The sequence below is a fragment of the Elephas maximus genome, chromosome 8, assembly GCF_024166365.1.
Source record: "Elephas maximus indicus isolate mEleMax1 chromosome 8, mEleMax1 primary haplotype, whole genome shotgun sequence".
NCBI classification, from domain to species: domain Eukaryota; kingdom Metazoa; phylum Chordata; class Mammalia; order Proboscidea; family Elephantidae; genus Elephas; species Elephas maximus.
Window position 1 is genome coordinate 20670545 of NC_064826.1, and position 25676 is coordinate 20696220.

At 46.1% G+C, this 25676-nt stretch overlaps 1 protein-coding gene across 3 annotated transcripts in view; it reads right to left on the reverse strand.

Moving 5' to 3' along the window:
• STRIP2 (striatin interacting protein 2) overlaps positions 1 to 25676 on the reverse strand; it is a 41875-nt gene that overhangs the window by 2213 nt on the left and 13986 nt on the right. For 2 of the 3 annotated variants that reach the window (XM_049894106.1, XM_049894108.1), the window contains exons 10-20: positions 24687 to 24922; positions 24203 to 24268; positions 23408 to 23471; positions 22603 to 22674; positions 18425 to 18499; positions 17661 to 17758; positions 16881 to 17007; positions 13574 to 13674; positions 10850 to 10916; positions 3195 to 3299; positions 2009 to 2213 (exon numbers count right to left, since the gene is read on the reverse strand). In XM_049894106.1, coding sequence (XP_049750063.1) covers positions 2009 to 2213; positions 3195 to 3299; positions 10850 to 10916; positions 13574 to 13674; positions 16881 to 17007; positions 17661 to 17758; positions 18425 to 18499; positions 22603 to 22674; positions 23408 to 23471; positions 24203 to 24268; positions 24687 to 24922 — 1216 coding nt within the window. The remainder of the gene's footprint in view (positions 1 to 2008; positions 2214 to 3194; positions 3300 to 10849; positions 10917 to 13573; positions 13675 to 16880; positions 17008 to 17660; positions 17759 to 18424; positions 18500 to 22602; positions 22675 to 23407; positions 23472 to 24202; positions 24269 to 24686; positions 24923 to 25676) is intronic. The other variant, XM_049894107.1, reaches the window with a different exon arrangement.

Genomic DNA, 25676 nt, shown 5'->3' on the forward strand with positions numbered 1-25676 from the left:
TCCATGCTTGTATATGCAGAGACTCTCTTTGGAAGGGCAGCCTAGAACCTGGTAACAGTAGTCCCCTCTGAGAAAGGAAATGAAGGCATGGGGGGACGTGGGCTTCTTATATTGAATTTCCTTTCTACCATTCTCACATTCTTACTATTCTGTGTATCCTTCGTACTAGTTGTATGTATCCTTTTCCAAAAGGATAAGACAATTCCCTTTACTGAGCTTTCCCTAGGGCATGGGAATTTTCCATCTGAATGGAATCACCAGATCCCAAGCAACAGGAAAGCACAGGAAGGGGTACAATAAGGAGGATCTGAAAGGACCAATTATGAAGACTTACTGATCCCTGGATTTATCCCCAGCACATGACTAACCTATGTGACAGTCTATGTTAAGGGTATGAGGTGGAGGCTTCCACGGAGGTAGCAACCGAAAGCAGCGAATTTGTTTTGCTTTTATTCATTCCACTTGGACACTTATTTCAGGGCTAAGGCACATAGGTATTTCCCAGACCTCTACACCCCACACTCTATGATTTATCATAAGGAAGTGTAGTTCAGGTTTGGGTCCATCGTGACAGCAGTCACAGATGTGTCATTTGCAGGGTAAAACATTTTGGTGTTTTACACATTTATAAGACTTTAAGTAGCTAGTTGTGCTTGAAGGCCCAGAGTAGAAGTTGCATCCTGGCTTGTTATATGCCAATCGAATGCTTCCCTTAATTCCCTGAACCCTACTACAGCATCCTCTAAAATCCAAGCAGGTGACAAAATCCAGCAAAGACAAGCCATTAGTCGTCCTACCACAAGTTTTATATACAGTTATGCAAATAACAGCCAAATCCCACTACAGCAATGTCAGTACAATTAAAACACTCCCCAAAATAAAGTTTTCCAAACTTTGACTTGAGGTTCATTTGTTCCAAGTATCTGAGGAGTATTGCTACATGATACAAATGTGTTACTGAAAAAATTGTGTTCTAAACTAATCATATTTAAAATGTATTAGGGCTAATGGTCCATCTTATCATTGAGTCCTGGTATGTGAACCGCAGATCACGTTTCCCAATGAGAGGCAATACACGGTACCCGCTGTCGCCTAGCATGTACTAGAGCCGAAAAGCCTTAAGTGCATCACACCTTTAGATCTAACTTTCAGGTTACAGGCAATAGCAGAGATAGAGGAAAAAGGTAAATGACACCAAAAGAAGCAAGCAGACAGATCCAGAGCTGGGCTATTCTGCAGGATAACTGGCCTAGTTCTTTAATAAGTCTGTGTTGTGGAAAGAAAAACAACTTAAAGAGTGTAAGAAACTGATGAAATTTGTGGTCCTGATTTGGAAAAAATAAAGAACATTTTGGGACAAGTGGTAAATTCTGAACATTTGGGACAAGTAAGGAATTGATTATTAGATGAAATGAAAATGTACTGACAGGAAATGGTGTAGATTGTTAACTGAAAAAAGAGAGTCTAAGACGGCACACAATTTGCTTTCCCTTTAGTACAATATGCACACACGTGCGTACAGAAAAAGATCCGGAAAAATATACAGTAAGATGTTAACAACCGCAATCTCTGGGTGGGACAGATACGGCATAAATACGTAATACGGTGCAATTTTTGCCTATGTATGTTTTCTAACCTTTTTTTCCTAACTGCTTTCAAAATTAAAAAAAAGGTATTTTAATTTAAAAATCTTTGGGAGAATCTTATGATTTAAAGAAATGTTTTAGAAAGGGAGTGATTATTTATTACTTGTTTTATAAAATACATTTCGTGGTTTATATAAAACAAGGTACATGCTAGTATTTGGGGCAGTGGCTTAAACTTTGTTATATCAGCACCTAACTTACAATCACTTGTTTTCTCATCCAAAATATGGAACAATTCATGCCAAGAGGGTAGAGAAAAATGTTTATGTGGTTTTGTTTAGTCCCCAGGCAACCCCTGAGGGGAGGCAGGTGCTCTGAGTACTCACCGTTCCCTGAGTACTCACCGTTCCCTGAGTACTTACCGTTCCCGTAGGCCCAGTCATCGTTCATGCGGTGTCGCACCTTTTGGTAAATGGCTGACATGGTTTTCATGTTGCTTTTCCTCCACTGGCGCCCCAGGTACTTGGTCTGTATCTTTAGCAGCTTCAGGACATAAAGTTGTAGCATGGCCTGTTTGACCTTGAGGGCCCTCTTTAAGATTGGAGCAGATTTAAACACCACCAGCATCTGCCCATTGAAAGAGGGGTGGGGGCAGGGAAAGGCAAAAAAGGATCTAAAGTTCTTGTAATTTCTAACTCACCAACACATTAAGCCAGTGGTTCCCAAACCTGGTGGCTTCAGAATCTCCTGGGGAGTTTTTGAGAAGCTATGCTCCAGGCTCTACTTAGATTTAGTCTTCAGAAACAAAGATTTTTGTTTTTCACAATTCAAAGTTTCCCATATTCAAAGTGCATGGTATATAAAGAGCAAAAGAAATATTGTCAGCCATACATTCCCTTTTCACTGTTAGCATTTCCTTACATATTATGCACAGTCCATGTGCAGAGTATTTATGCATATATTACTTTTTTTAAACACAGCCGATCACCAACTATGTGTCTTGAAAATTATTCCATAGCAGAATAAAACTGCTTCATTCTTTTACATGCTCACAGAATATTCTATTATAAGGACGTACCATAACTTCTTTAACTATCTGGTTTTGCACAAACAGGCATTTAAGTGGTTTCCAATCTTTCATTATTCCAAACAACGCTGCAGTGAGCACTCTTGGACCCGTATCATTTGGGATGCATGACTGTAATTCAAATAACATGCTAACTTCCCTACCAAGAGCTGCCCTGAGGGAGGGCCCATATTCAGCTCTTTGAAAGGAAATGACAGGTGAATGATCACCTCATATGGAATAAAAACCAAAAAACCAAACCTGTTGCCGTCAACTCATAGTGACTCTGTAGGACAGAGTAGAACTGCCCCATGGTGTTTCCAAGGAGTGGCTGGTGGTTTGGAACTACTGATCTTTTGGTTAGCAGCTGAGCTCTTAGCCACTGAGCCTTCAGGGCTCCTCATACAGAATAAGTGCCTGGAATTAAGAGGTGCTAAATTTGCTGAAAGTTATCAATGTCTGCCTATAAGAGCTCACAAAGCAGGCAGCCCATAAATAAATCCAGTCAGATGGTGACCACCATTACCCGAAGCCCCACTCACCATGGTCCTGGAATGCTTCCACTTGGTCAGTTTATTGAGCAGCCTCAGAAGGTTGATGCAGGAAAAGAGGTTCCTCCAGCAGAACTGGTTGTTGTCGCCAGCTTCCTGTAACAAGGCACACATGATGACCTCAACACCCACAAGGCTTTCATTCCCACAAAGTCAGTATCAGTCTCAGGGCAGCCGAGGGGAGGCCTCCCGCTATGCATGCTGCCTCCCCACATCCTGCTCTTCACATGCTTTGAGGTCTCGAAGCACAATATCCTTCATCTAAAAACACTCAACTGCCAATCCTGGGAGACTGTACTACAGCACCGCTAGTTAGAAGGATATGCATGAACACACGAACTTGGTTCAAGCAACCTTTCTTTTGTAGCTCTCTGCTTTAGGATTAGAAAAGAGGATAGAACGCTACCCCCATAGACTCTGCACTTATAAAATCTATGTTTGTAATTGTTAAAAGTTAGGTCTCATGCCAGTGCGTTTCAAACGAAGTTGGAGATCTGATATTCATTGTGGTTGAGTTCTTTATCAACCCCTGTCCTCCTTTATCAAACCATATTGCAGTAAATTGCTTAGTTCTCCAGCAAGGGAGGAAAAAATGGCAGATGGTTCATTCAAGCCAGGTGTTTCTCTTGTATGTTTCTTGATAGCTTGTGAGCACCCCACCAGAGATCACAGATGGATGTCAGATTAGAAACAGGGTTCTACTCATAGACAGTTTTCAGGGACAAAAATAAGAGAGCTTATGTGATTTTGGGGCCTGCAAAAATATACTGATGTCAGAAGCGATATAAATCAAGGAGCATGCAAGATGGCCAAACTACCATCTTGAAAATTTCTCATGTCTACAGTGTGACAGGAGAATGTAGGAGTAGGAGACGCGCAGAAGTGAGGCCTGCTGGCTGGTGAATGGAAATTTCCCCTCTCCTCCCCATATTAAGTTGAAGCCAGCAAGACAAGCATATTTCTAATGGGGGATGAACATCTAAGAATTCTGAGGGTATCGGACTCTTCTAAGAAATAAGTAAGACCAAGGGTCAAAGCGTTTCAGGGCAACTTTTTAGAAATACTGAGAAACAGTGTTCTCCTTCCTGGAGTAAATGATCAGTATTGTGTTTAGAACTAGTCCCAAAGGAACCATCTGTCTGCTTCTGAGGGAAACTTCCTGTGCATCAGCTAGTCTGGCTTGCCCAAAATGGATCAGGTTCTGTAGCGGTTACATCTTGTGTGGTTAACAGAAGGCATAGGCTTTTAAATGTTTATTTTTCTAAAGGAGCCAGGGAGACACAAACAAATGGACAGGTAAGAGTATTTTGACTGCACATTTCCTTCATCCTGGCTTCTAATATGACAGTGGCATAAAAAGCCTGCATTCCTCAGCACCTAAGATAACATGAGGGTGGAGATGTGGCCTTCCAGAAGAAGCACTGGACTAGGTACCAGGACACCTGGGTGATGGCGACAGTCCTGGCTGAATGATCTTAGGTAAGTAAGTCATTTCTCCTGTTTCCTATAAGGGGTTGAACTAGATAATATTTTAAAACCCTTTCAGCTCTGACCATTCTATAATTCTATGATTTATTTGGACTTCCTCCAGCTGGTTTAAAAGTGAAGTTCTGAGTGAGGATGAGCTGATTGTGACTGCCCTGTGCTCAGAGCTCCGTCCCAAGGGTCCCAGGAAAGGCACCCCAGTACCCTTTCTGAAGACAGCCTCGCCCACCAGAGCTGTGCCCTTCCTTCTTCCTGATCAAGCTTCCCCAGAAGACTAACTAGCCCCCATCTCGCACCACCAGATGGTGCCTGGTGTTGCCGTGGAGGGTGTGCAGGCTGGACAGTGGCTCTCAGGAGAGCTGAGCCCAGGTTTATCTGGTCTCCTTTGCTTGTGGCAGCAGGCCCTCCGTGGAGCACTGCTCCAGCCTTTTGCCTTGTTCTAGCCCAACAGATAATCATTTCTCAGTAGGCCTGGAACTTCATGGGTGCCTCTTCAGATTTGCCAGACTTGAGGGCTCTTTCTTTTTGTTTATGCCCCTTTAGGGCAGGTCACCTCTGTCCCTCTCTTTTACTTACTACTTTTTTGGCAGGACTCAGGACATTGAGTGAGATGTGGGCCTCTGTGGGGAGATAGGCTGTGTGAACAGCAGCACAGCCAGACTCCCTTGTTCCTGGTACTTCACACTGACCAGAGCAAGACTTCCACTCCCTCTCTACCAGCTAAAGTTATGTAAGAACATGTGTGCCCGTGTTCCACTGCAATGCACCTTGGGTCTAAAGACTCGGCTCAGGGGCCACATCCTCCTCCTTTCATCTTCAAGGCACTGAAGGCTATTCTCAAAAGTCCCTCCACAGCCCAGCTGAGTGAAAGCAGATATCAAAACCAGGCTTAGGCCAATTAGGCAGATAATTAATCCACGTGAATGAAGAATAGTGTTTTGGACTGAGGAAATCAGACTGGTTAGAATCTGAGCTCTAGAAAGGAGTTAGCTGTTCCAGTCTCATTCCATCATTCATAGGTACAAAACTGAGGCCCAGGGAAGGGGCTTGCCAAGGTTACATTGTAGGTACCCCACCAGGCTTGTATCTAGATCTTGAGGGCTCACTGAACTCTAAGACTGTCTTTATTTACTGTTCACCTTCTAGTTGTACTTTTTGAATCCTGGACACAGAAGGTGATTCCTCAGAGAAAATTTGGTTTGGTCCCCTGCTTTCTGTGCTTTTTAAAGACCTAATAGTGGCTAAGCTCTTTCTTTATCCTGCTATAATTTTTACTTTAAACCAGCACTAGTCAACTGTTCCTGGTGAAAACAATAACGAAAAACAGGGAGGTTACCTGGTTTAAGGTGGAGCACCTGAGTTTGTCAGCCATCTGGATTAGGTAGTTATAAAAATTAAATAAGGACAGATATAAGGATCAGGTAAACAAATTTAAGTCCTGTGTATATATTTTTACAGGTCTTCCTGAATAGATATCAAACCAAAATTTGAGGAATTTTGCAATGAGCCACCTTTTAAAAATTACCTTGATAGATCCACTTGCCTAGATTTAAGAAGAAACGCAAAGCCTATCTTTGCAAATGGCTCTGACTCTCCTTGGCTATCAGGCTTTCCACCTCACTTCACTGCTCCACCTGTTTCCTCATTTGTAAAGGGTGGGATTGGGTAAGATACTGTCCAAGAAACTTCGAGCTCTGATACTACAGGATTCCATAAACACTTCTTTCTCCTTGTTCCTTCACCTTTAGTCTACAGGGACAACTTGGGTACCCACAATGTTCAAAATATGTCCTTCGTATGTGATGCTGCCGTTAGTAAATCACATTCTATAGCGAGACAAGCATTTTGAGCACTGATTGGCTTTGCAGCAGTGACAATAGATTTACATGGAATTTTCCCCCATTTTTTTCCTCAAATCTCTGTAAGATAGGAGAGAAACGGAGGAAGGGGTCCAATCTGTATGACTTCTCCTTAGGACCAACAGGCTCACAAAGAAAAAAGACCTCTGACCCTGGCCTCATTCCACCATACTCTATAAGCAGGGGGTTGCAAACTTTTTGATCGCACATATCTGTTAGTAAGTAGTTTCTGTGTACAACCCCAAATATAAGGATGTTCACTTATAAATTATAAATGTGTTCTTTGATAATATTGTGTGTTATAATGTACCTATAAATACAGAAAATAAAAAGGATATTAAAATAGTACATATAAAAGAGCTAATATTTTTCCAGACCCCCAGGCATCACCTTGCACACCCTCCTGTTCACACCAAGCTGCCGCCATTCTGAGCATCTGCAAGCTGAGGCCACGCCCCCTGCCTTCTCCAGCAACCTCCTTTCGAAGACCATACCCTAACTTCCACACAATCATACATTCGCTGCCCTTCATTTACGTCGGATTTAATTTTCTTTTTTTCTAGTTTAGTGGATTGGATTTGAATATAGAAGTTTGGGGATCCAGAAATTGTAAGCCTTCTGACACCAGGTGGGTAGGGAAACCGCTCAATTAGTTCGTGGGAGAGCATGGCCTATTGTAAAGCTAAGCATTTTGACAAAATGGAAAGACTCCAGAAATTAACGTGCCCATAACTGCCTTTCTTTCATGTCCCCCACGCTGTGTAGCTGGGGTTCCAAATGACGTTGAACTGAATTCAGTTCAAATGCAGAAAACACGAATCAAGACTACATCAGCCCACTGCCCTGAGAGGGAACACAACAGAGAGTCCCTGATGGAGCAGGAAAAAAGTGGGGTGCAGAAATCAAATTCTAGTAAAAAGACCAGACTTAATCGTCTGACTGAGGCTGGAGGGACTCCAGAGGTCATGACCCCCAGACTCTATGTTAGCCCAAAACTAAAACCACTCCTGAAGCCAACTCTTCAAAGATTGGACTATAAGAAATAAAATATAGCAGTGAGGACTGAGCTTCTTAGCTCAAGTAGTCACTTGAGACTATGTGGGCAGCTCCTGTCTGGAGGCAAGATGAGAAGGCAGAAGGGGACAGGAGCTGGGTGAATGGACACGGGAAATACAGGGCGGAGAGAAGGAGTGTGCTGTCATATTGTAGAGAGAGCGACTAGGGTCACATAACAATGTGTGCATAAGTTTTGTATAAGAAACTGACTTGAACTGTAAACTTTCACTTAAAGCACAATAAACAAACAAAAAATGAAAAAAGACTACATCGGCCCAGTAATTCTACTTCTAGGAATCCAGCTTAATGAAATAATCAGAGACGAGGTCAAGATTCCCATGCGAGGGTGTTCATTTTGGAGTTATACAGGAAAAAACTGAAATAAATGTCCAACAACAGCAGAATGGAGCCATTTCTTTAAAAATTAAGGCACGGACTATTATGTGTAGCCATTAAAAAGGGTGTTTCCAAAATGTTTAATAAAATCATATTTTGAGCATTTAAATTTTACTATGCCAAGTGAAACACATATATATTCCTTATTTTACTAAATAATGTGTGTGTTTTTTTTTTTTTATATGCCTAAGGAGCCCTGGTGGCAGTGGTTAAGTGCTCAGCCGCTAACTGAAAGGCTGTTGGTTCAAACTCACCAGCTGCTCTACAGGGAGAAAAATGTGGCAGTCTGCTTCCATGAAGATTAAAAAAAGCCTTGAAAATCCTATGGGGCAGTTCTACTCTGTCCTGTAGGGTCGCTATGAATTGGAACTGACTCATTGGCAATGGGTTTGGTTTTTTTTTTGCAGGGGAGTTATGTATATGTATACATATGTACATACAAAAATTACTTCATACATGAACGTACACAGTAACTGAACCAAAATATTAACACTGGTATATATCGCTGATATAATTATGGGTATTTTTATTTTCTTCTCCATACTTTTCTGTTTCTCTAAGTTCTGTAGTGTGTATATATTGATTTTGAATCAGGAAGAAAATCTGAAATCTAAAGAAAACCCTATGTACTTAAAAAGCAGCACATTGCAATTTGCTGAGGCTGAAAAAGAAATAAATTTAATCATATAAACTTTTTTTTCTGAGTACAAAAGTCATTAAAACCAAACCAAACCAAACCCCTTGCTGTCGAGTTGATTCTGACTCATAGCAACCCTACAGGACAGAGTAGAACAGCCCCCTTGGGTTTCGAAGGAGCGGCTGATGGATTCGAGCTGCTGATCTTTTGGTTGGCAGTCGAGCTCTTAACCACTAGATAAATAAGTCATAATGTTGAGGACCATAACTTTGGAGTAAACTTGCTAGTTTCTGAAGCCTGCGGATGGGCTCAGGGAAACACGAAACAAACAAAAAATCTGTGGTTACCGTATGAAACCACCAGGTGCCACTATTGCTTCAAAGAAAGGAGTGGAATACCTAGCATGAATCTGTTTTTTTAATTAAGAATAGATACATGCTTTCATGTACATGTATATGTCAGAGACTTGGTGGCACAGTGGTTAAGAGCTACGGCTGCGTCGGTAGTTCAAATCCACCAGTCGCTCCTTGGAAACCCTATGGGGCAGTTCTACTCTGTCCTATTGGTCGGAATCAACTTGACAGCAATGGGTTTGGTGTTTTTTTGGTTCATATATGTATGAATATATTATGCTTTCTCAGAAAACATAAGAATCAATTCAAGACTTTATGCTCATATTGAAAAAGGTCAAATAGATGAGATGGGATAGTATCGTTCCTGTAATTCCCATATGTGAACTGAGGGGACTGCGATTGGAAACCGATTGTATCAAGGGATAGACTCAAGCCATAAAAGCTGATTTAACTTTATGTTCTGAAATACCCTACTAATAACAGAATTTTAATCTAGCTATTTTTTTTTTTTTATGTTATACTGTTTCTGGAGAAAACTTGTTCCTTCTTCCAACTCTGAGTGGCAGGGATGCATGTTCTCTACTTTCAACTGTGAGGTCTTGGCAGTTATTTAACTTTTCCTTCTATAAAGTGGTAATAGCAACCTCACTGAGTTTTAAAGATTAAATAAGATCGCGTACATGAACAGTGTCTGACAACTCTCTGCCTGTCTCTGCAGGGGTAAGACGTTGCCAGCATCTGTGGCTGTTGAAACCACATCTAAGACAGGGAACTCCGCCTTGGTGGAAAAGAGGTGCTACACTTGGTGTCTCAGGATATGGCTCTTTTGACTCATGTCTAACTTGGAATCTGTCACCTGGTTTGTGACAGGTCACTTCACCCAGTGGATCCTCAGGTTTTTCATCTTTGAAAGAAGGGGATTGGGCCAAATGACTCAAATTCCTACCAGCCAAAATCCTATGGCTCTATAAAACCTGTATCACAGAAGGTATCAGTCTGTCTTTACATAATATACTTTTCTGACTCAACGTTTTGCAGGTATTAAAGCTTGGGAGAACAAAGGGTTGCAGCACCCATGGGTGCCACTGCCCAATCATCCAGCATTCACTGAGCTCCTTTCAGGGGCAGACGTGGTGCCAGACTCTGAGGATATAAAAATGGAGATGATACTGTCTCTTCCTTCGAGTTTACAGTCAAATGGGAAACAGACACAGATAATTCCAATGTGACAGGGTGAGGGCAGGGACTGAGATGTGTCTAAGGAGCAGTGGTGGTCCACGATAGCATAAGCCTGACCTTCAGTATGCCGTCAGTCAGCGTACTGGAGTTCAGAATAACTCCAAGGGCTTTTTTTCTGACTTGCCTGGAGCTGTTTTCAGGATGAGGCACTTTCTGGGTCACGCTTCTGCGCCTGTATCAGCTCTTGCCTCAGGGAGACCTAGGTAAGATGCTCTCAGAAGTACACACTCCTGAGTTATATAACCTCCGTGAAAATGAGAAATGAATGGCCCACAGCACAGCGGAAAGAGGACAGGTTAGTGTCTGGCTGAGCTAGAGCAGAAGAGTCTCCAGCTACTTAGCCACTCACTCTCACTATGAGCAGCTCTCTCAATTCCCTCTCCTCAGTGTTTTTCACTGGACTTCTCTTCTCTGAAAAATGCTGTGCTTAGCTTTTCCAAATCTTTCTCGGCTGGGTCAGCAGCTCTAAATCCCTGCTGCCTCTGAGCTTCTGCCAATATGCTTTTATTGAGCTGAGGCTCCCAAACCAGGGCATTATGGGGCTGGAGAAGAAATGAAAGAGCAAATGCCAGCCTCCGCCACCTGGCACTTTCAAAGGCTACCAAATCCCCATCTGCTTACCAGACTCTCGGTGGTAAGCTCCGGCAGATCCTGGATGGTACAGCAAGGGTAATCCAGGACCGAGATGCTGCAGGTGCAGAGACAAGGACAGGCTTTAGGTAAATAGCATTGGCAGGAAATGGCTCTGTCTGCAAAGGGCAAGAGCTAGTTCTCCAGCAGCCCCAAACTGCACAGTGGTCTCAGCTGAGACTGGGCAGCTCCAGCTCCAGTCTCCTCTCCTCAGAGACATGAGAGGACCCCACAGGCTGGCCCCCATCTGGCCGATGCAGAAGAGTTACAGTAGAAAGAGCCTCTGTATAGCCATCTTCCTCCTTAGCTCTCCTCCCTTCTTTAAAGGACAAGGTACACTTGTGTGCAGTTGTGTTTCTGCATGTAAGTGTGCATGCTTGTGTGTATGTGTGAGGATAACTGTGCTTCCAGAGATGCTGCCAAACCCATCCCGCTAGATAACAACCTGAGGATGAAACCAACACTCCTCCTGTGTCTCTCACTGGCTCTTTCCGAAAGCCAGGAGCTTGGTGTACGACCAAAGAAGCTACTCTGAAAGGGAAACTTGAGACAGAGGGCAGCTTTCTGCAGCAGGGCCAGTCTAGTAGAGTTCCAGGGACAATGGGGCTATAAGGGAGCTGGGACTCTACAGTGGGCCTGGGGAAGCAGGCAGGAGTCAGGGGGAAATGGGCACTGCACAACGACGGGGATAATGATAGTTTTCTCTTCCTCTTCCCCCCTCCTCGCTGGTACAATGCAGAATTTGGACTAGAGAATCTCTAATACTCCTTCTGGTTCCGATGTTTCATGTGGTTTGAAACACCGATCTATCTGAATGAGTGCATTTGGGACTGGATAAAAGATGCTGGCAAAGCCGGGGCTATAAAGAGCAGTATGGGGCTCCTTGGACCTGCCTCTACATTTTGAAAGTCAAAATTTCTACGCAAGCAAAAGGCAGCAAATTATTTTACTAGAAAGGTTGGGGTTTTCTTGATTTTGTCCAAGAAGCCCAGACAAGAGCTGCCTGGGAGAACCAGGGTAAGAAAGGAGCAGGGTCAGCCTGGCAGAGGGCAGTGGATCCACCCGTAATGTTGCTTGTCATCTTGATTCATTCTCCTGGGCTCTCCCATGTTGCCAGTTCTGTGCTGCCCATGAGAAGAACACCCTTGGCAGACTATCCACTCTTCTGCCCACCTTCCACTGACAAGGCCCCTTGGCAGTTGGCTCCTGGCCTTGTTCTAATAATACTGAGCTTCTCTGTCATCTCTTTCCACAGATGTAGTCGATTTGATTCTTGTGTATTCCAACTGGCAAGGCCCATGTGTATAAAAAAATAAAAAAAATTTAGTTGCTATTTATTTGTTAAAAAAATGTATTTCCATCGAATAGGTCGTTGGTCTTACAAAATTCTATCACGCCATCTCTGGCACTGTTTCTGTCACCAAAGCCACATTTTCCAACTCTCAATTCTTCTGTTTCCAACTTTCGCATTCCAGTCACCAGTAATTATCAATACATCTTGATTGCATGTTTGATCAATTCCAGGCTGCAGAAGCTGGTAAAAATCTCCAGTTTTTTCATCTCTGGCATTAGTGGTTGGTACATAAATTTGAATGATACTCATATTAACTGGTCTTCCTTGTAGGAATATGCGTATTATCACTGACAGCATTTTTTTTCAGGATAGATCTTGAAATGTTCTTTTTGACAATGAATGTGACACTGTTCCTTCTCAATTTGTCATTCCCAGCGTAGTAGGTCATACGACTGTCCCATTCAAAGTGACCAGTACCAGGCCATTTCAGGTCGCTAATGCCTAGGATAACGATCTTTATGCATGCCATTTTATTTTTGATGATTTCCAATTTTCCCAGAGTCATACTTCGCACATACCACATTCCGATTATTAACGGATGTTTGCAGCTGTTTCTTCTCATTTTGTGTCATGCCACATCAGCAGATAAAGGTCCTGAAAGCTCGACTCCATCCACGTCATTAAGGTTGACTCTCCTTTCAGGAGGCAGCTCTTCTGCTGTCATATTTTGAGTGCCTTCCAACCTGAGGGGCTCCTCTTCCAGCACTATATCAATGTTCTGCTGACATTCATAGAGTTTTCGCTGGCCAATTTTTTCAGAAGTAGACTGCCAGGTCCTTCTTTCTAGTCTGTCTTAGCCTGAAAGCTCCATTGAAACCTGTTCACCATGGGTGACCCTGCTACTATTTGAAATACTGGTGGCATAGCTTCCAGCATCACAGCAACAAGCAAGCCACTACGGTATGACAAACTGACAGACGAGTGGTGGATCTTCCTAAGTAAGGTCTATTATTTACCTTTAGTTATAGATTTTGTATAACACTTTATAGTTTATTCAGGAGTGTAACTGCTCCAACTTATAATTTACACTAAGATTGGGGCTGGCCACACAAGCAGGTTGGCTCACAAAAAATGATCACCTGACACCTTCTGCCACAAGGCTGAAATTTCATCATTGCAGCTTCATTTCTTTGAATAATGACACTGTTCAGTGTTCAAAACTATTATAACACAAATACCTTTGTGAAGAGGCCAAACCACACATCCCGTCAGCCAGCACTTCAAGGAAACCAAGTTTAACAGTAGCAGCTCTAAGACAGGAGGGGCCGGGGACCTCAGCAGAACCGAAAGGCTCAGAGAGGGGGTAATTTTCTCAACCACCCACAGTAGCCCCTTAAAACAAACCTGTCCAGAGGCCTTACCTGTTTTTGGCAGTGATGTAGGACAAGATATTTTGATTGAAGAACTTCAGGATCAAAGGGATGCAGTTGGCAAACACCAAATGTTGCGATACGTACTCAAACTGAATTAAAAGATCAAGGCAGAAAGGGCTGAATCTTATTTGGGGGAGAAGAGGACGGTCTATATGAAAAAAGGCAAGTACAAATCTGCAGTGTTTCCTAAGAATATCCACCGTACACTTGTGTTATCAGTTTTCCTGTCTGAAAAGTGGGGAGAGACGTCTCAGCCAGCCCATCCTACATGGAGGAAAACAGGCAGCGTGAGTCCCATATTTTTACATGAATAACTCACATCTATACGTTTTTGACAACATGAAACATCCCCCCACGCTATTTCCGTAAGCACGCTCTGCCAGATTCCACACTTCACATGTGTGGGCACATTATTTACACGGGTGCATTATTTCAGAAAAATATGGGTATGTTATACGATCCTGATCAAAATGCCAAAACATGAACAAGCCAGAGAAAACCCCACTTGTGATAAATAGGAAGAATTGCTGTGAGATTTGCTCCTAAGCTCAACAGGAAAGGAAGGCTACCCGAGGGAGCTGTCTTCCAAAGCAAGCCCTTGGCTCACAATGTTTTGGCTGTGATTGATTCAGCAGGGACAGGTGCAGTGTACTCCCAGCAACTGCTGGCACCACTCAGTCAGGACGGGGACAGCACACAACAATGAAGTGAACTACTGGAATGTGGGCTCTGGCCTAAGTCTGGCTCACCTTATTATCCCTAAAACCAAAACCAAACCCACTGCTGTCGAGTCAATTCCAACTCATAGCGATCCTATAAGACAAAGTAGAACTGCCCCATAGGGTTTCCAAGGCGATAATCTTTATGGGAGTAGACTGCTACATCATACTTCCGAGGTACAGCTGGCGGGCTCGAACTGCCAACCTTTAGATTAGCAGCTAAGCACTTAACTAGTGCGCCACCAGGGCTCCACATTAGCCCTAAAAAACCCATTATCGTCGAGTTGATTCTAACTCATAGAGACCCTACAGGACAGAGTAGAACTGCCCCATAGGGTTTCCAAGGAGCAGCTGGTGGATTCAAACTGCCAGCCTTAGATTAGCAGCCAAGCACTTACCCACTGCACCATCAGGGCTCCACATTAGCCCTAGTACCTAGGACATCAGCAAGTATTTGCTGAATGATAGAATGAACAAGAGCCCTTCAGCCGACAGAGATGGCACTGAGAATAAACTTGAGACGCATCTGATGGGGGTAAATACCAACACATGGGCTCCACTGTGCTCTCCTGAATCCAGATGGGGTATGTGTCCAGGAAGACCTAGGGGGGCCGGTAGCCATGAGAGCTGTGTCACCTTGGATTTTACCCATGATGTACCGAAGAGCTCCAGACGTAGTTTGTCTCCAGGTCCAGCACCTAGAATGCTGGGGCACTGCAGAAACTGGGTAGAAAAAGCAGAGAACTGCTCTTCCTGATCAAGAAGTGGCCGTGGCAGCATGCTAGGCTATCTCTCTGCTCCTGGGTGTGAGGTTGAGGTGGGGGAGTCAGGTGTGCCATGACTATTTCTCTCTTCCGCCCAACATTTTCTCCCTGGAAGCCAATCCAGCCCCAGATGGAGGAGCCAGTACACACCTACTATCAAGTGACTGAAAACTTTTTTCAGTTTGAGATGTGCCTATGGCCTTCTTGGGATTCACTGACAATACTCTGGCCAGGCCTTCAAGCCCCCACCTATCTGGCTATCTGTCCACACACTACCCACTAAGAGAGGCAGCCAGAAACACACATGGGTAATTCTCTTTCCACTAGAAGATTATCTCCCAACCACCCTGACTCCTAGCCCTGCTGCTGCTTAGCAAACATTGGCAGAAGAGATAGGAGTGCCCAGAACATTCTAACACACCAAAGACATCTTGGAATGCACTCAAGTGGAGAAACACCTGGGCTATATAGTGAAACCTGCCACGGGACAGACCCTGCAGAGGCCCCCGCACTCTGCAGACCCACTCTTCCACCTGCAAGGTTGATTCTGACGTCTTAGGAGGAAAATGGTGGTGACCAGGCAGAGCCCCTGTGCAGGTAGGAGAAGCCTCCCTCTAGACACCTTGGTTGCACCACAGGCAGAAGCATCCACCCACTGCCCCCATTTCCCCCTCTATCTTGGCAGTTCCCATAGGACCAAGTCTAAACTCCTTAGCATGGCAAACAATGCTTTCATGGGGGAGCAGATTACTTAACCCTTCTTAGCCTCAGTTTTTCATCTATAAAACCGGGGTTATAGAAGACTTGCCTCATTGGGTTTGAGAATGAAATGAGACCCCACACAAGTGGACCAGAGTGCCTGGCACATTATAGGGACTCAATAATCGTGTGTGGTCGTCTGCAGGATGATCCTCCCTGTTGTCCCCTCCAGCCTCAAGCATCAACAAGCCAATTCCATCTCCTCCCACCCCAGGCAAAACGCCAACATGTAATTATAGCTTCCAAAGGTACTATATTCTCTCCCCTCTGCACTTTCACAAATTAGCTTTTTTTTCTGATTGAAATGCTCCTGTCCCCCTTCCTTACCAACTCCCACACCCTGGCTAACATCTTTCTTAAGGACTCAGGTTAGATGGCACCTTTTCTCTGCTATAGGCTGGATTAGGTGTTTCCATGGCACCTAATGCTTACCTGTAGCACAACACTTCTCACCTGTAATTGGCTACATATGTATCCATGTCCCTTATAAGACTTCAAGGCCTTTAAGAGCCAGAACTGTGTCTTATTCAGATTTCTCTCTTCAATGTTTAGAAAAGTACTTCACACACAGATGGGGCTCAACATATCTGTCCCCTCCTTTTTTGGTGAAATGTTTGAATCCTGTCTTCCATTGCTTCAAAGCTGGCTGGGCATATTCCCAAGAAGTTAGGGATTCCTACTGCTGCCCTCCTACCCACAACCCTGGGAAAAGGAACAGAGGACAGAGACATCTGCACCTGCCCGGGAAGTTCTCCCCACATCCCATTCCACACCCCACCCCCAGCTCTTTAACAGGTAGCTGGATTCCCTGAGGGAGAGCAAAAAAAAGACAGAAAGATGCTCAGCTTGACTGCAAGGCCCGTGTCCTGCCTCTGGGAGCCGGGGCCTGGTGCACACCTGGGACCTGTGGAGAGGCTGCGTAGCTGCTCACCTTTGGCAGCCGGGGCCTGGCACACGCCTGGGACCTGTGGAGAGGCTGCCTAGTTGCTCACCTTTGGCAGCCGGGGCCTGGCGCATGCCTGGGACCTGTGGAGAGGCCGCCTAAATGCTCACCTGGTAGATGTGGTTCAGTTTGAAGTGTTTGAGGAGGAGCAGGAGCAGGGCAGAGATACTCTTTACGATGATCTCTTTGTGCCTGTTCACATCGATGCCCAGCTTCATGCTCTGGAGAACAGTGACGCTGCAGTGGAGAACGGAGGAGGGGCAAAGCAGTGGGCGGCCTTTGCAGGAGCCCGACCAGGACAGAAACAATATGTGCAAGAGGGCCAGGAACTTGGCAAATCTAAACTTCTGTGCAAGGAAAGCCTCCAGAGTTCCTATGAACGAGCCTATCTGGAGAATCAGGATCAACCAATTGCCATCAAATCCATTCCGACTCCTGGCAACCCCATGTGCTTCAGAGAACTGTTCCACAGGGTTTTCAGTGGCTATGACCTTTCAGATGTAGATCACCAGGCCTTTCTTCTGAGGCGCTTCTGGGTGGATTTGAACTGCCAACCTTTCAGTTAGTAGCTGAGCACTTAACCATATGTACCATTCAGGGACCCCCTATCTGGAGAAGGGCTCCTCTCATCTCTATTTCTGTCTCCCTCTTTGGTAAGCTTGCCCCTTGGCCCTGTCCACTCCCACACCTGGATAGCCAGTCACTAGCACTGAGGTCACCCTCCAGACCCCTAGCTATAAAAAGCACAGCCGAGAGCCCTGCAGTGGAAAGGGGCTACGGCAGGGGAGGGGATCTCTTTGGAGACAATCTCTGTAAGTGCTAACAAGGTGGGGACTAGACAGACTCTGCAAATAGGACGGCCAGCACTCGGTAGCAACTGAAGCACTCACGGCATCTCCTCGGGCAGGACATCCGCCAGGATGTTGATCGAGTCTGTCTTCGCCTTGGAGGTGGGGGCTGCAGCCAGCAGAATCTTAAGTAGGGCAATCTGGGAAGTAGAGAATGAGGAGATCCACCCCTGTCCATCCCACTCAGCAAGGCTATCCTTCCACACTCCAACAGCCCCAAGAAAAGTGCTTCCAAGCCCTTCTCCAAGTTCTTCTCAATTGCCAGGCCTCCCCAGCCTCCAGAAAGACAAAGAGGAGTCCAGCTCTGAGAGGCCTGCCCATGAGCTACGAGGGAGCCAGCAGGGAGCTCACAGGCTGTTCTGCTGCACGACTGCTTCTTCCAGGCAGGCGGATGGAAGGAGCAGTGAGGGGTAATGTCAAGAAATAAGGTAGAGGTGTAAGCAAGGTCTCCACAGCCCAACTTCTCCACTCTTGTTCTTCCTCTAACCCTGTCACCACCCTCACCGCGTCCAGCCTGAGGCTACCTAGGACATGATACACCTTGGCAGACCTCAGAGGGACTAGGGTACTCATCCAGAGGGAGGGCCCCCAATGCACCCTGTGTGGACCCCACCTTATTCCCCACTCCTCTCAAAGAAGAACTTGGGAGAATGGCCCTGCAGAGAACCCTGAGGAAAGCTCAGGAACTTGAATGTGTCAGAGAATGCCTTGGCTAAGAGGCAAGGCTCTCAGGAAACAAGCTCAAATGACAGCCAGCTCAGCCTGAGAAGGCTCTCAGCTCTCTGCTGCTCACGGCATCTCCTTACCATGTACTGGGGGAGGCTGTACAGCATGCCCTGGTAGAGGGTCTCACAGGGGGTCTCTGGTACCACCTCTTCCCCCTAAGGCAGAACACACAGTTTGCCCAGGCCACTTTCCAGTGGACCAGAGGCAACGACGTTTTGTTGGTTGTGAGGGGTGGCACGAGAAGGGCCCTGAGCTGGGGGTTAAATTTGGTTCCTACCCAAGCTGTGTTAATAACTTGCTGTGTGGCCTTGGCTAAGTCACCTTCCCTCCCTGAGTCCTAGTTTCCTCTTCAGGAGGATTAGGGGGCTGGTCTGGATGACCTCTGAGGGCTCTTCCTGCTCTCATAACCTATGATTCTGGTTTTCTCAGCATCTGGAATCAATCTAGAACTTCTCATGCTGGATCAGGAGTCAGAACTCCCACTCAGGAGTCAGCTCTCCCACTCAGGAGTCAGCTCAGAGCACTGTTTTGTTGAACACACACACAGAAGGACCACCCTGGATACATATGACTCAACATTAGCTATCAGTATGCCTGGATGCTGGGACAGACACACCATGGTGTCAATCAGAGGCCACCTGAAAGCTCTGGAATGCTTTGTAAGCCAGGATGGAGAGGCAGGCAGCTCAATAATGAGGGATATTAGGAAACTGGGTAACTTATGGCCTGGGGAGGCAGGAAGAAGTATTAGCAGGGAAGTCCCGGGGGAAACTATTTTCCTCCCCTCCCATTGGCCCTAGAACATGTCTTCCTTCTCTCTGACCAGCCCCTCGGGTACAACCATCTTTGTCCTTTTGATGACCGCAGCTTAGCCTTCTACCAGAGTGGGGAGGCAGGGGCCTCAGGTACTCTGGCCGCTGTCATGCTTGGTCAATATTGTCCCTTCTCCTCCGAGGCCCTTCTTTTACAGGCAAGGGTCACTGTCAGGAGACTCTGAGGCAGGGAGGAGTATCCAGCCCCCTCCGTTCAACCTACAACTCAGGTACTGCTAAGTGGAATGGACACATGTCTCAAACAGGCATCAACAGAGCCTGGTAACCCTGTCACGTGTGCCTTCCTACTCTCCAAAATGCCTACTTCACATTTTTCCAGGAGCAGATTATCCAATAGACAAGGTAAGCACGGTGCTTACCTTGCTTACCAGATCATCTGTACTGAACAATTTCACTTTTTTTTCACTACGTCAAAGATCCTGCTTCTAGGTGTGGCTGGTATCTGACTCTCTTCCAACCCCACAGCACCTTCCTACAGAATCAAAGCCTTTTTTCAAATTTACAGTTCCCAACAGGGATGGATTGCCCAGTGAGCAAGGTAAGCATGGGCTTACTTGTGCTGACTTGCTAATCTGTAGTGAACAATTTTATGCAGTGAAACTCATAAAATTGCTTACTTTGCTTATTGGGTAATCTGCCCCCGTTCATACCCTCTTCCCTATACCCCTGCAGCCCCCATCCCTCAGCACTGCTGCTGACCTTGCCTCATCCCTCATGGAGAAACAGAGGCAACGAGACACCAAATCGTCCAGAGATTCTGTTTTCCTTGATAGGAAGGATGAACTGCCTGTGCTCCGTCAAAGGCCAACCCTCCCCCTGTACTTGGGACCCCATACCCTTTAGTTTGGTCATGTACCTTGACCTGTGATTATCCCCTCTCCTGGATCATCTTTTAGGATATACGCATACACTAGTATCTCCAGCTGTGAAACACCCTCCCTTGACCCCACCATCCTCCTCCAGCTACCATCCATTCCTACGCTCCTCTTCATGACACAACTTCTGTTGTCTGTGTTGACTCTTCCTACCTTTCTTTACATTCTTTTCTCAATACACTTCAGCCAGGCTTCTAGCCCACCACTTCACTTAAGGCTGCTCTTATCAACAGCACCAGTTATCTTCATGTGCCAAATACAATGTTGCCCTCTATCAGCAGCATTTGACACAGCTAGCTGGTCACTTCCTTCTTGAAACACTTCTGCTCTTCACTTTTATGACATTACCATCTCCTGGGCTGCCTTCTGCCTCAATGGGTGCTTTTTCTTACCCTTCCTTCCTGGCTTCTTTTCTGACTCATTCCACCCTAACATAGTGGTGGTTCCAGAGCTTTGTGCTAGGTTCCATTCTCTTCTGTATCTCTACTCCTTCCCTGGGTGATCTTAGCCAGTTCTATGGCTCTTAAAACTGTGTGTAAGTCAACGACTCCCAGATTTATTTCTCTAGCCAGCCCTCTCCCTAGAACTCCAAACCCATGCATCTAATTGCTTGGCATCGCCACATGGATGTCTAAACCTTGTTGTTCTTGTTAGTTGCCGTTGAGTTGATTCCAACTCATGGTGATCCCATGTGTGCAGAATAGAACTGCACTCCATAAGGTTTTCAAGGCTGTGCCCTTTCAGAAGCAGATCACCAGGCTTGCCTTCCTCGGTGCCTCTGGGTGGGTGTGAACCACTGTGATGCAATGGATCACTTTTGTGTGGCCTTTTTTTATAGCCATGGTCTTGTAACTTCCACCCAAGTGATTGGGTGGGACTGTGTGATAGGGCAATTGTGGCTCACTAAAGGGATTGGTCAGTTTTGCCACCCTGTTGGTCTTGAAATGAGCCACCCCAGAAGCAGGAGAGAGAGGATCCCACCACCATCAAGGAAGAACAGCCAGGAACAGAGAGTCTTTTGGACACGAGATCCCTGTGCTGGTAGGATCCTGGAGCCAGGAGACCGAGAGAGAGCGAGCTGTGGCCCCGAAGACAGAGAGAAGTGGTGGCAGGGGATACCAGCAGGAGACGGTATGATGGGCTTCATGGACCACAGAGTGAGGAAGCTGGGTGCCTGGATGGCTCTGGAGACTTATTGGCAGTGGCTAAAAGAGCTTTGTTAACACTTGCCTGACCAGGGAAGAGGCCTAGGGCCTGCGAGCACAGCTGAAAAGAGGCTGCCCTGATGGAAGAACTGTATCCTGAGTGTTCCTGAGCCTGAGCTGCAACTCGTTACTTCCCTAATAAACTCCATAAGTGTGAGTATTGTCTGTGAGTTCTGTGTGGCTGTTGCAATGAATTATCGAACACAGCAGAGAAGTAGAGAGTGCCATAGCAGGGACCGTTGGTGTCAGAATTGGTAAAGATGGTGGAGGGAGGAGGCATATCTGATCTCGGCCTCACAGGAATCAGCCTTGGGCTGTTGATCTTGATTCTCCTTCCCCTTGTGAAAAGAGAGAAGGTCAGACTCTGCCCTCACACCATTTTTACAACTGCCAATCTTTCTGTTAGTAGTCAAGTGCTTAACCGTTTGAGCCATCCAGGCTCCACTTAAAGTTTAGCATGACCAAAACAGAACTCTTGGTATTCTTCCCCATCTTGGTCAATGTTTCTTACTCTTGGTTCCTCTCTTTGCCCCTCTACCAACATCCAAACAAACTGCAAGTCTTGTCAACTATACCTCCAAAATATATCCCAAACTCATCCACTTTTCTTGTCCCCACAATGACTATCCTGGTTCAGGTCACCGTCATCACTCACCTAAACTATTTTAATAGCTGCTTATTCCTAACTCATCTCTAGGCTTCTACTCTTTCTTACTCCAACTCCACACAGCAGCCAGTGGTTTTTAAAAACACACCAGGTAATGTCGCTTAAAACTTCCTTAAAATCCTTCAAAGGTTTCCCTTTGTGTTGTGAATCAACTTCAAGCTCCTGGCCTCTGCTTACTTGGTCCTATGTAAATCGGCCACAGGTTACCTCTGACCCCATCCCGTTCCCTATGCTCTGGTCACACTGGCCTTCTCTCCTGACCTCTAACACTCTGAGTTTGATCTCACCTGGTTAAGGCTGTCCCCTCTGGTTGGAATGCTCTTTCCTCCAATGTTCCTATGGCTGGCTTCTTCTTGTAACACATATCTTGGCTTAAATGTCACCTTCTCAGAGGTCTACTCTGACTGCCCAATATAATGTAGTCTGCTGATGCCCCTTATCGTGCCATCCTATTTGAATTTTCTCCATTGTATTTATCGTTCTGGTCATCTGATAGTCTTGTTTACCTTATTTATTATCTGGCTTCCTTATCTTTAATGTATTGTGAAGGCAGGGACCTCGTCTTGCCTGGCATATGGTAAGGGCCCATAACTGAATGAATACATGCGTACATGCTCTGTGGCAGCACTGCGGACAATTTCCTTCTGCCCTCCTCCTGTGCAGGAACCCTCAGCTTACCAAAGACATGGGGCACTTCTCCAGCTCCTCCTCATTCTTAATCTGGACATCTGCGATGGAGATATACTTGTGCTGGGGGAGATACAAAGACATCAACACAAAGCTGAGGGCACTGAGGGGTCTGCCTCAGTCACACATGTACAAGGCTTTCCTTAACTTCCCCTGTGACATGGAAATGACTTGGTCTTAGGTCTGTCACCCCAAATAGACCACGAGCTCTCTGAAAGAGAAGTCTCACTCACCCCTGCACCATTAGCTCCAAGCAAAGTGCTTCATACACAGTAAATGTTTATTCCATGTTTCCCTATTTGTTGAAGAGCAGCAAATACCTAAGCATTTGTGTAAGGGGAAGGCGAGGGCAGGTCCTTGGCCCTGGGCCACTGCTCCAACTGTTCTGCATTTATGTGGGTATGAAGTGACAACCATTGGGGAAGGGTTCAAGGTTTGGACAAGAGATCCCTACTGTTACTCTGTACATGCAACACATGGATGTAGAGCAGACCCCTCTCAATCCTGAGCCTTTGGGGAGAGAAGGAAGCTAGGAGTGGGAAGAGGGAGAAGGTAGGAGGAAGGAAAAGGAATGAGAGGGAGAAAGAAGAACCTTTTCATCTATCTGAATGTAGGTAAGTAGGGAGAGATTTTTTTCTCTTTGGTCAAAAGGCCTGGAGGGGGTGGCGGAGGGGGGGGAATGCAGAGAGGTCTGAGTGTGTCTGGTGGAAGAGCCCCACCCAGTACCCAGGGCTTGGTAATCCAGTTCTCCTCGATGGCTCCCTATCCCCGAAGACTGAGAGCCCACCCCGGTCACCTGCTTTAGGGTCTTCACACTCTCATGGATGGGCCTGGGTAATCCAACCAAGGTGTCTGTGTCCCTGAGAAGGCCAGAGGGAGGAGGGGACACATCAGTCCATAAGTTCCCAAAGTACAGAGAACTCCCAGCACCTCCTGGGGTCACATGGACCATGCCACTTTCAGCATCTACCCTCTGGTACCCTGACCTTCCTCTGCAAGCTCTGGGCCCCCATCACTGCTTCAGAATACAAAAAGAACAATGGTATACAGGCATGACCCTGGAAATTAGGAGACGTGGATAGTTTCTTGGGCACTTGCTTGGTCTGGGAGTGCTAGGTTCCCCTTGAAAGGGTAACACAGCCCAATGGTACTTTTGACACTGAAACCCCAGTAACAAGATGCCTTCTCAGGTTTTGCAGAGGCCAGGGGGAAAGAATCTTGAGTGTGGGGAAAAGGGAAAGACTGGATCTGTTCTGACCATGTATCTGTCTTCTTCACAGAATTTTAGCCCATTAGAGCAAGAAGGGGTTCTGGTGACCATGTAATTTAATACTCTCCTGAGGAAACTGAGGCCCAGGAAGTTCAGGGTCTTAGAGCTGATAAAGAACACACAAGTTCATCTAGGAAAGTAGAAGGAACCCAAGGAGAAAGTCCCATGGAAAGAATCCACAGTGGGTCACTGGGAGTTGCCCATGGCCTGTGGCTCTCAGTTGCATCATGACTACCAGGCAGCACCTTCCATTCCAAGTCACCCACTCTGCTGGCCCTCCAGGAGTCACTTATGGACAGTTCTGACCACCCAGTCACTTACTGCCCCAGAGTGAATCCGATGAACTTGTTCCTGCTCATTTCCAGGAAGTGCTCAATGTCCTTCTGTCTGAGAGAACAGTGGAGGCCAATCCCAGAGAAGGAAAGAAAAGCAAACTTTGAGACAGAGAACCTTTCTGGTCTCCCACCCGCCCATCAGAGGACTGGAACAGTGGGGGACGATAACAGCCAACATAGGGAACTTCAGGAGTTCAGACTCCCAGCACAGCTTGTAGAGCCTTGGAACACATACAAGATTCTACCCTGGGCCTTTGATGATTGAAACCCCAAAGCTCAGGGTTCCTAAACCTCCCACTGCTGTTGAGTGGATTCCAACTCATAGCAACCCTAAAGGACAGAGTAGAACATTCCTATAGGATTTCCAAGGAACGGCTGGTGGATTCAAACTACCAGCCATTTGGTTAGCAGTCATTTGCTTAACCACTGCGCCACCAGGGCTCCAGGGTCCCTAGTGCTATCAAACCTACCTGACCTTTGGGGCCCAGGGTAGGCCCTTGGGAAAGGCCACCCGCTCAGCAGAGATGGATGCCTGAGAGGGTGGTGGTGGCACCAGAGGGTCCTGCTCTAACAGATCTAACTCTCCATCCAGGGCTCGTTCTCCATCACCAGCACACTCCTCTTCCTCCTCTGTGGCTGGTTCCTCAGTCTTGAAGAGATCCCTTTCATTGTAGATGTCCAGGCTGTCCTGCTTGGTGAGGAGTTGCTGGGGGAGGGGAGGTATGCAGAGATCTCGCCTTGGGCTACCGCCTGAGGCTACCCCCACCCACAGGCTTCCAGACTTCAGGGAACATGGAGCAAGAATCCAGCTCTTATGAGAACATCCCATTCCCCACCTCAACCCTACTGCCCCAACCAGGCCCAATCCCAGGACAAGCAGCCTTCGGACAAACACATTAATGGCCAGGGAAGAGATAGAGATAATCCCAAAGTCACAGCTACAGAGCTTTCAGAAAGCACGGATGCCTTTTTTTGCCAGCACTTTCCTGATTATGCTCCGCTTAGGTGAACATTCAATTAGTTTGCTTTCTGTGAGCACACACCAGCTGGCTAACTGAGGAAGACGAGGACAGAAGCTTGCTGCTAGGCAGAGGGAAGCGGGTTTGGAATTTTAAATCTTGTAGCAGAAAGAAAAAAAAAAAATTGGACAGAAATAGGCCAAAAAGTTAACAGTGACTGCCTCTGGTTGTTAAGATTGTGGGTGATTTTTTTTTCCCTCTTCTTCACATTTTTATATTTGTTCCAAATTTTCTACCATGAGTAAGCATTACTTTATAGAACAAAAAATAAAGGTTAAAAAAGAAACCACATTGCAGATAGATAATGTGGGCTGGATTCCTGAGAGGGACTGGCTGGCCCTGTCACCTGTAGTTGGTGAACTCAGATAGGTCAGGCAGGTGAGTTCATGGAAGATGGTTAGGTCTCAGTGAGATTTGGCCTTCTGACCTTTCCAAGGCTGC